The sequence below is a fragment of the Sapajus apella genome, unplaced genomic scaffold (assembly GCF_009761245.1).
Source record: "Sapajus apella isolate SASKATOON/1434 unplaced genomic scaffold, GSC_monkey_1.0 scaffold86, whole genome shotgun sequence".
Lineage (NCBI taxonomy): Eukaryota > Metazoa > Chordata > Mammalia > Primates > Cebidae > Sapajus > Sapajus apella.
The window spans coordinates 1,045,629-1,056,741 of record NW_022437026.1 but is presented as its reverse complement, the minus strand read 5'-3'; the positions used below and the strand labels follow the sequence as shown (position 1 = coordinate 1,056,741).

The following is an 11,113-nucleotide window of genomic DNA, read 5'->3' as shown; positions in this document are numbered from 1 at the left end:
AAAACTCAACTCCGTATAAAAAAAAAAAAAAAAAAAAAAAAAAAAAAAAAAGTTACTCTCTTTATGTGCACCTGTAATAGCTTGATTTCAGTCCCTATTTTCTTCCATTTGACTCAAATTTACACCGTTCATATACTGAAGATTTAATGATAATAAATGCGACCACGGTGAAGTGTGTGTTTTAGAATGGACTTACGATTTGGGGGAAAATTCAGCATGGGAATGCTTCTCAAAATATAACAATCTGCCTTACTGAGAGTTTTTGGGAAATCTACAAGAGTACTGATTATGTGATTATCTGGGAAAAAATAAGAGGTCTTTGAAATGCATATTGTCTTCAAGAGAACAGTTTTAACACTTTACTAAAATGAAATCTTTTGAAGCAAACTCGTGGCATCAATACTTGGTTGATGAGTAAGCTGAGTTTCATTAGTGCACCTGATTTCTAATCAGATCATGAGACATGAACAGAGACAGTGACATCTGTGTAGCTTTTCCTTTGGTAGGCACTTCTTTCTTGAGATGACTCCATGAGCAAACATAACTGGGATTGTTGTGAATGACACCATCACAGCCACAAAGTTGATTGGTTCATTGATAAATCAATTATGGGGTTTTGATGCTAGAAGGATAACATATTAGAAATCTTTACTTTTCAATAGCGGAAACTAAGGTGCTTCACTTTTGTTTTCAGTAAACATCTGTGTCATTTTGAACTAACATAGAGTAGCAATTACATGAGAAAGAACACAGTGCTCATTTTCGTAAGACTTCATTTCATAAATTGTCACTTAGCAAAGGTTATTGCAGATTCTTCCTTGAGAACTTCCCATTTTCTGTTGATTTCCTTAAACATTTCTTCAGGGTTGAACAAGTTCTGTTGATACATTGTGTCCTGCAAAGAAAACTGTATTTGTGGTCAAAAAACGAGGATTTTAGATCTCTGATTCTGATTTACTTATTTGGCAAATCGTTTTACTTCATGGAGCATATTTCATGATATATGAGGTAGAAATAGTTATAATTTCCTCATAATATTACTGTTAGCTGAAATGAGGTAAATGTGAAATTGGTTTCATAATCTGAACTGCAATATAAAATGTAAGAGAAATCAAGAAAATATTTTTAAAAGGATCTAGTGATTTACTTTTGAATATAGGGGAGCACAAACATGCATAAACAATGTTAAAAGAAAAACTTAAGATGAATTAAATTTAAAGGAGTTTAATTGAGCAATGAATGTTTTGTGAATTAGGCAGCCTCCTGAACCAGAGCAGAGTCAGGCTCCAGCACAGCCAGGTGGTGGAGAAGATTTATGGACAGAAATAGCAAAGTGTAGCACAGAAAAAGGGCGTGAGGTACAGAAAAAACTAGATTGGTTACAGCTCAGCGTTTGCCTTGTTTGAACATGGTTCAAACAGTTGGCTACATATGATTGACCAAAACATGGCGATTGGCACAAGTGTAGGCTAGGGTCTGTTTACACGTCAACTTGCTTTAGTTCAGAAAATGTACAGAGAAACCTTTAGGCAGAGCTTAAAATATGTAAGGATACGACAGGAGAAGTTTTGTTGTTAAACTCGTTTTAACAACAAACTTCTTTGGAGATTTGTATTTAAGAAAAAGTTGTAGAAGGACACCTACATTAGGGAACTAAGGCAATTATTAGCAAATATTTTCTGTGATGAGAGCAGATGTTCCATGAAAGTAGTTCGTATTATAGATACACAAGAAGTGAGAATTAAGTCTGTAATTAAGCAATTGTTATGTAAGCCTTGGTGCTACAAAAAGAAAATATGGCTCATGGAGAAAGTCAAATGATTTGGGGGATTAAGTTGCAAAACAGAGACATGTATTCTAAATGTTTTGACTCCTAGCATCCTATGTAGTTGCAGGCTAGCTCAGGGATGGATGGCAAGCATCTCTTTAAATGCCATTAATTTGAAGAGTCTAGCTACTTGCAGAGTGAGTGTTGAATGGTGTCTTTCCAAGTCTGGGACTAGGCAGTAGTATCACTTTAGAGAGCAAAGAGGGAAAAAAATAGCAAACATTTCAAAACAACAGAAAAAGAGTGTAGTATAACATTCTCTCCACTCAATTTTTCACATCGATTTTAAGAATAGGAAATAATCATAAAATGAAATTTTAACTGACTTGCTGAGAACAATATCCAATTAAGAACCAGAGAAGGGCACTGTATGAATTGGTTATCAGCATGAGGAGACTTTTTTTTTTCTTTTAGGTTCTTGTTTATGTAATTCTGAAGAAATTGCAGCAACAGTCAAATGAGGAGCCCAGCCTTTCCTAGCAGAGCTAAGATCCCCAGAATAAATACCGAGTTCCTTCTTTACCAAGGATATCAAACCTGCTCTCAGAATTTATCAACAGGAAACAGGCCATGAGCCCTGTTACAGCAGGAAGTGTGAAAAAGGTAATGGGAAGCTTTCATTTTGGGGATGCAAACAGATTATAAATATAGAAAAGTCTAGTAGGTTTTCTCAGGGCCAGTTTTAATATTTGGGAGTCAACTCCTCTGTAGAGAGATTCTAACAGCTTCTGAAGATTACAAACAGCAGGATAATGTGATTTAAACTGTGCTTGACTTTTGCATAAGCTTCACGTATGAATAATTTTTTAGGCTCCAATAATATCTACTATAACTCTACCAATATCATTATCCTATTGTTTTTCTTTTTACACATCGAATGTACTTTAACAGAACCATGTAACGAAATCTCTTTACATTTGCAGGACAGTTTTACTTTCAGTTTTCTTTTCCTTTGTTTAAAGCTAACTTACAACTTGATGAGAGAGATCTAAGATACCCAATTCATTGTTGGTAGGACTAGGATATAAGACTGGTATTCCCGGTGCTGTCTCGAAAATGCCTTGAATCCTGGACCAAAAGCAACCTGCAGAGAAGAATCTCCCACCTATAGTATCTGTGAGGATAGCAGCATCGCTACTGAGGATATTTGTAGGAGCTGAAGTCAGTTGCGCTGTGGATAAATTCTAATTCGTAAATGCTGCATCATACACTGTGGATGACATCAGCTGAAGGATGCTTGCCCTTTGGCTTCATTGTACTTTTTCTAAGAATAATTATACATGTTTTCTATCCTTTCTCTAAACATAACTCCATGACAACACTTTGAAGACAGTCTTTACTAGTAAACTCTGCTACCATTTCTCCTTTATTCCAGGCTATTACATTCAGCTGCCAGCTGTCAGCTGTGAAAACCAAACACAGGAGGCAGTATATGTTATGTTTTCTCTGCTATTCTTTTCCAAGTTCGGCAGAACACTAGAGAAAAGTCTCTTTTATTTAAACGTCCACATTTAAACTCCAGGTCAAAGATAAATAAAAATAAAACATGCTTTTCCCTTCCTTACATGAACTTATCCATTGAAAAAAAAAAAAAAAAAAAAAAACCTTTAGGTAACAAGGTATTTAGTTTTATTTACATGATTTCCACTGACTTGGTGAACTAGGTTGTATTTCTACTTTATATATTTGAGTGATGCCTTTTTTATTTTTATTTTTTGGGACAGAATCACACTCCTTCACCCAGGCTGGGGTGCAGTGGTGCAATCTCGGCTCACTGCAATCTCTGCCTCCCTGGTTCAAGCAATTATCCTGCCTCAGTCTCCAAAGAAGCTGGGATCACAGGCGCCCACCACCACGCCCAGCTAACTTTTCCATTTTTAGTAGAGATGGGGTTTCTCCATGTTGGGTTGACCAGGCTGGTCTCAAACCCCTAGCCTTAAGTGATCTGCTTGCCTCGGCCTCCCAAAGTGCTGAAACCACAGGCGTGAGCCACTGTGTCCAAAGTAAGTGATGCCTTTATCCTGAAGAAGAAAAGATGAGAATCTAATGTACCTCAGCTCCTCTTTGTGAGAAATGAAGAACTGAATAAAATCATATTGAATTAAGCAAATACTTGTTGAGAACCTACTGTGTGGTAAGGTGTAAGGATGGTAAATGGTAAAAGGTGATATAATAATAATTAAGGAATTTGTTCTTTCTGTAAATCACAACATACTTAGCTATTAACTGTCTCTTGGAAACAAGATAGCTCATGCTTCAGGGGGCCTGCAGACTTAGGGCAGAGACTGTCTATAGATTTATTTGAGGAGAATCCATTAACTTTAAAGCAAATATTCTCTCCAGAGTACTGCTGATGTTTTACACATAAACTTTAACTTCTCAGTATCCCTGCATCAGGAGCAAAAGAAAAAAAGGTATCATTTTTTCCTTGAAATGCACAATCAAAGGTTGAAACCCAGAGATGACTTGTGATGTGCTCCAGAGAACAACAGCAAACACTGACAGAGTGTTCACTGTGCAAGACTATTCTCACCATTGATATATATTTACGGCCTAATCCCCAAACAATATTCTGAAGTAAGTTACATTGTTATTTTACAATGAGGCCATTAACACACCATGAGGTGTAGCTGAAAGTGCCGGACCAAAACAACCTGCAGAGAAGAATCTCCCACCTATAGTATCTGTGAGGAAACCAGCATCAAATTGGAAGTGGGGAGACGGGAAATAGGAAAACACAACATACTAATTGTTACTTTGCGTCTTTTAAACCTTTATTTTTACAATTACACTACTGTTATAGAATATTAAGGAATTTGATCTTATGAGAATCGGGGATTTTTTTTTTTAAATAAGTAACATGATATTTTCAGAATAACAAAACCACAAAACAGTGTTTACCATTTCTTTTTTGCTCTCTGTTTGTAGCAGCGTGGAGTCTTCCTTTAAATAATTCTCTTGACTGGTGTGCCAAAATTTCCAATTTTCAGAGATAGTAACAACTTTCTCCATTCTGAATCAAATTGTCTGACAAGGGGTGCAGTTATGGGCTTTGAGTGTAAACTTTTTACTTTATTATCATCATCGTAAAATTTTAGCCTCAGACCTTCCCAGAATAAACCCTGCGTCACCCCCAGTGAGGCTGAACTCTGTAACAGAATGGTTCACATGTTGCAGGACTTAATCAGTTTCAGCTTCTCTGAGGCAGAATATAGTAAAATTCATATAATAATTTCCACTTGCAATGGGCCTTTAACTTAGAGATAAAATTAATTTGGGGATGTCTTTACCAAAATTTTTCCTTTTCTGTGAAAATTGATCAGATTTTTCCAGTTGTATCAATCTTTCCTTTCTTTGACTTCTCATCATTTATAGTGTTCCCTTGCCTGCTTACTGTTTCCTGTCAGTTAATCTTACTGTCCCAATTTGGCTAAAATGTACTGGACCATTGGATGGATTAAATAAATTAGCCCTGAATTTACATTTAAATTCTGAGAGTTAAGCAAGAAAATATTTCATAGATAATGGAGAGAACAAGTAATGCACCTTTGGGAGTGATTTGAAAACATGCTGGTGCAGAAAGTTGGAGAAGAACATAAATGAACAATATGCTAATTTAGGACTCTGATACAACTAAGAAGTAAGTCTCAATGTTTCATCAGTTTTATGGAACCTGTCTTAAGAGGAATATCTTCACAAAAGAAGGATGATCAAATGTGTAAAAGGGGAACCAAAGACCAAGAATTTGACCAAATGTTCCTGGGAGATTTATAGAAGGAAAGACGCTGAAGTGTCCACAACTCTGGTTTATAGACAGGCCCTGTGTTTAGAATAAGAAATAATTCATAGCTGGGTGCTGTGGCTCATGCCTGTAATCCCAGAACTTTGGGAGGCCAAAGTGGGCCAACCACGAGGTCAAGAGATCAAGACCATCCTGGCCAATATGGTGAAATCCCTTCTGTACTAAAAAAAAATACAAAAATTAGCTGGGTGTGGTGGCGCATGCCTGTAGTCCCAGCTACTCAGCAGGCTGACGCAGGAGAATCGCTTGAACCAGGGAGCTGGAGGTTGCGGTGAGCTGAGATGGTGCCACTGCCCTCCAGTCTGGCAACAGAATGAGACTCTGTCTCTAAATAAATACATAAATAAATAGAAATAATTCATTAGTGCTTCCATGGCCCAGATGTTGAGTTGTTTAAAGCTCTTCAATATTTTTAGTTTGGAATCCCTGCCAAATATCCTGAAGATTGTAAAAGTTATAGTGTAAATAGTATAGACAATGGTATTTGTGGGGTTGGAGAACATGTTAGATTAGTAGGTCTCCATATTGGATATTGTCACTGTATTCAAGGTTGATGGCTTAGAGGCGGGCCTCATTCAAGCTTGCAATGACCTGCTACATACAGAAACATTGTTGGGCACACAGTGATTCTTCAAACATTTACTTGATTAAATTTTAATCGGAAGGAACTATGGTTGACTTTTTACCTCTGTCATTGGTAATTATGTAAATGGCATCCACTACAGGAAAGTTAATTCTCTAAATTATATGTACAAGTGCTATTGAATGCCAGCTAAGTAACCATAGAATACTTGACAAACTATACTACAGGCAGAAATATATTTAGGGGGCTTTAAAATGCTTGTAAAGAATAGAAATGATTAAACCACGGCAACTTTATAGAATTGTTTACAAGAGCTTAGTCCTGCATTGTTTTAAGAATTTTGTGGTAAATGCTCTGATTTTCCAAATAAATTTTTACGCTCAAAGCTATCTAAACTTGAATCTAAAGTAATAGCTACACTAAATATATTAGGAAATTTGTAACTAGAATTAAAGATACACTTACAAATTTGAATGATTGGATAAAACTCTCGTGTGTATATGTGTGTGTGTGTGTGTGTGTATGCGTGTGTGTTTCAAACTGACTTATTGCACGTATACTGTTACTGGTGGAACAAAATGTCTCCTTGCACCCAATTTCACTCTCCCAAAACAGCCGGATTTACCAATTTATTTCTATTCTTTGGGAGATATTTAGAATTTTACAAATGAAACAAAATGAAATATTACAAATGAAAGCTAATAAATATAAAATTTCCCCTCTCCTCTTTACACAAATGATAACAATATGTTTACATGGTTTTGCACCTTTTATTTTATCATTTAAATGTACATATGGACACAATTTCATATCAGTACATAGACAGTTTTCTCATTCTTTCCTTTTAAGTGTATAGGATTTCATTCTATGGATCCATCATGATTTATTTTAGTAGTTTTCTATTGCCTTTTAGACTGTTATCATTTTGTATTACAGAAAGAAATACAGTATAGGGAACCTTAGTTACACATAATTTCACACATGTGCAAGTATATATATATATTTTTTATCGTTTAAATTATTTTTATTTACAGAAAACTCTACAATGTACATTTCACCCCATTCACTTTCAAGTTTGTTGGCCTTTGCTTTTTCCAGGCTTGGCGATGTGAGCCACAGACTTGGGACCCGGGACGTTGCCTCCCCAGTGACTGCGTATCTCATCATATCTGTCACTGTAGTTTGTCCTGCTAGCTTCCACCAGCTTAGCCAAAGCGCCTTTGTCTTCCTCATTAACCTGGGTGAATGCGACAGTGGTGCAGGTCTTCCTGTGGACTAGACGTCCCAGTCTTGCTTTCCCCTTGATAATATAGTAGGGGACTCCCATTTTCCGACACAGGGCAGGCAAGAAGACAACCAGCTCGATGGGATCCGTGTCGTGTGCTGTCACCACCAGCTGGGCTTTCTTGTTCTCCACCAAGGCAGTGACGGTGTTAACTCCTGCTGGAAGGACAGGTGGTCTCTTAGTGGGTTCGTCCCCTTTGCCAGCAGCTTTCTTCTCGGCCCAGGCCAACAGCCTCTGCTTCTTTTCTTGCTGTCTCTCTGGCCTATACTTCTGGGCCAGTTTTAGCAGCTCAATAGCTGTTTGGCGGTCCAGGGCCTGGGTAAACTGGTTAATGGCAGGAGGCACTTTTAGCCGCTTATAGAGGATGGCTCTCTGCCGCCGCAACCTGATACAGCGGGGCCATTTCACAAAGCGGGTGAGGTCTCTTTTGCGCTGGATGTCCTGTCCAATGCCAGAATTCTTCGGCCTGTGCTCAAACACGGGATTCGCCACTTTTTCGGCCTCCTGCTTCTTCACAACAGCAGGGGCGGGAGCCAGCTTCTTCCCCTTGGCCTTCTCTCCTTTCGGCGTCTTGAGCTGCGGGAAGACAGAGAAAGCGCAAGTATGTTATTAAGGCAAGTTTCTAGATCAAAATTGTGTACATTTAAACTATATTGGATATTTAAAAATACCTAATATCTACTATCCATAAATACTATTGCAAATGATACCTCATATCATTGCAAGGTGCAATTATCTTTTTATGTTCTTAGTTGAAACTCACATATATATATATATAAAAAGTCAGATGTATTTCCTTTTCTATGAAGTCTGTGATTATATCCTTTGTAATTTGTTACCCTTGTTGAGTTTCTTGTCTTTTCCTTGTTTTATTGTGCCGTGGACATTAATTCCAGCAGACCTGGAATCAGCCTGAGCAGTGTTTCTAAAGCTCCCACATGGAACTGACCTCTAGATAAGCCTGAAACATATTGATTCACAGCGTAGCTTTGTAATCACAAGTATGGGAATTTGGGGGCCACCTTATACTAGCTTGTTAGCATTGTTTATTGATGACAATGTGATTGATGCTTTGCCCTGGTTACAATGAGATCCTGAGAGAACTCTGCTGTTGAAGTGGGTTCCCTGGAAGGAATATAAAAATTTTCAACTGAGACTCCATTTTGGTTCCTTGGTACTGAGGTTCCTTTACATGTCAGTGGCTCCTGATCGAAAAGAGAAATGGAATCTTGATAGGATACTTAGCGAGGAACAGGCGCCTGCACCTGACATTTCCAGACCTCTTGTGAAATAGACTTTGGCTGATACATACCCTTACTTTAATGCCATTGCTAAATTGTATCCTTATATTGTAATAAACTGTAGATTTTTTAAACACTGTAATTTTGGTTAGTCGGTCTTTAGCAAGCACCCCTATTATCTGATATCGTTGGTGTACTTTTCCACTGATATTAGTGAAGTTAAAATTTTGGATGATATGAGCTACATTTACATTTTCCCAGTTTGTCTTTTGACTTTGCATATGGTAATTTATCCCACATAGATCTTCCATTTGTCGAGTAATTTTTAGCAAAAGAATTTTGCATGTGAAATTTATAAGTATATTTCTACATTTACATTTTGATGTCGCTGAAATGTTTTTGTTCTAAATTAAAGATATGACTTCCACTTTGTTTTCCCCTCTGGCTAAATAGTTGCTTTATGGCATTTATTAAATAATCCCCCCATAGCCTTTTAATTACTATATTTTTAACTTACTATACATTTCTTAGAAACCATTTGTGTGTATTTCAGTTTTAATTTTGTTCATTCTACTTATCTATTCATATGTTAGCACCACATGGCCTTATTTATCTTTTTAACGTATTTCAATAACTCATACTTGTATACTTTTATTTTTAACTATTCCGGCTACCTTATTAAGCCAATTTTTAAAAAAATAAATTATATTGTGAAGTATCAGTTCCTATTCTAGTAAATATTTTTCTTAATATACATATTGATTTCTCCACATCCTCTCCAGCATCTGTTGTCTCCAGATTTTTTAATGATCGCCATTCTAACTGGCATGAGATCGTATCTCAATGTAGTTTTGATTTGCATTTCTCTAATGATCAGTGATGATGAGCATTTTTTCATATGTTTGTTGGCCTCATGTATGTCTTCTTTTGTAAAGTGTCTGTTCATATCCTTTGCCCACTTTTGAATGGGCTTGTTTGTTTTTTTTCTTGTAAATCTGTTTTAGTTCTTTGTAGATTCTGGATAACAGCCCTTTGTCAGATGGGTAGATTGCAAAAATTTTTTCCCATTCTGTTGGTTGCTGATTCAGTCTAACAACTGTTTCTTTTGTTGTGCAGAAGCTGTGGAGTTTGATTAGGTCCCATTTGTCTATTTTGGCTTTTGTTGCCAATGCTTTTGGTGTTTTGTTCATGAAGTCCTTGCCTATGCCTATGTCCTGAATGGTTTTGCCTAGATTTTCTTCTAGGGTTTTTATGGTGTTAGGTCTTATGTTTAAGTTTTTAATCCATCTGGAGTTAATTTTAGTGTAAGGTGTCATGTAGGGGTCCAGTTTCAATATCCCACCCTTCAATAGGCCCCGACCTGTAATGTTCCCTTCCTTGTGTCCACGTGTTCTCATTGTTCAACTCCCACTTATGAGTGATAACATGCAGTGTTTGGTTTTCTGTACCTGTGTTAGTTTGCTGAAGATGATGGTTTCCAGCTTCATTCATGTTCCTGCAGAAAACATGAGCTCATCCTTTTTTATGGCTGCATAGTATTCCATGGTGTATATGTGTCACATTTTCTTTATACAGTCTATCACTGATGGGCATTTGGGCTGGTTCCAAGTCTTTGCTATTATGAACAGTGCTGCAGTAAACATACATATGCATGTGTCTTTCTGTATGTTTAATCCTTTAAATGTATAATCCTTTGCATATATACCCAGTAATGGGATTGCTGGGTCAAATGGAATTTCTAGTTCTAGATCCTTGAGGAATCATCACACAGTCTTCCACAGTGGTTGAACTAATTTACACTCCCACCAATAGTGTAAAAGTGTTCCTATTTCTCCACATCTTCTCCAGCATGTTGTTTCCTGACATTTTAATGATTGCCATTCTAACTGGTATGAGATAGTATCTCATTGTGGTTTTGATTTGCATTTCTCAAATGACCTGTGATGAAGAGCTTTTTTAATATGTTGGTTGACTGCATAAATTCCTTCTTTTGAGGAGTGTCTGTTGATATCCTTCACCCACTTTTTGATGTGGCTGTTTGTTTTTCTCTTATAAATTTGTTTAAGTTCCTTATAAATTCTGGATATTAGTCCTTTGTCAAATACATAGATTGCAAAAATTTTCTCCCATTCTGCAGGTTGCCTGTTCATTCTGATGATAGTTTCTTTTGCTGTGCAGAAACTCTTCAGATTAATTAGATGCCATTTGTCAATTTTAGCTTTGGTTGCCATTGCTTTTGGTGTTTTAGTAGTGAAGTCTCTGCTCATGCTTATGTCCTGAATGCCTTATGTATCTGGGTGCTCCTGTATTGGGTGCATATATATTTAGGATTGTTAGGTCTTTTTGTTGTATTGATCCTTTTACCATTATGTGA

At 36.9% G+C, this 11,113-nt stretch overlaps 1 protein-coding gene and 1 long non-coding RNA gene across 2 annotated transcripts in view; both read left to right on the top strand.

The window, feature by feature from the left end:
* Positions 1-2,232, top strand: part of LOC116534173 — a 4,525-nt gene extending 2,293 nt beyond the window's left edge. Inside the window, exon 3 of the long non-coding RNA XR_004261615.1 lies at positions 53-2,232. This is a non-coding gene — a long non-coding RNA (uncharacterized LOC116534173). The remainder of the gene's footprint in view (positions 1-52) is intronic.
* CLEC12A (C-type lectin domain family 12 member A) overlaps positions 1-3,587 on the top strand; it is a 44,654-nt gene extending 41,067 nt beyond the window's left edge. The window contains exon 6 of the mRNA XM_032254374.1: positions 2,243-3,587. Within this exon, the coding sequence (XP_032110265.1) occupies positions 2,243-2,258 (16 nt within the window). The 3' untranslated portion in view covers positions 2,259-3,587. The remainder of the gene's footprint in view (positions 1-2,242) is intronic.
* The last annotated feature ends 7,526 nt before the right edge of the window (positions 3,588-11,113 follow it).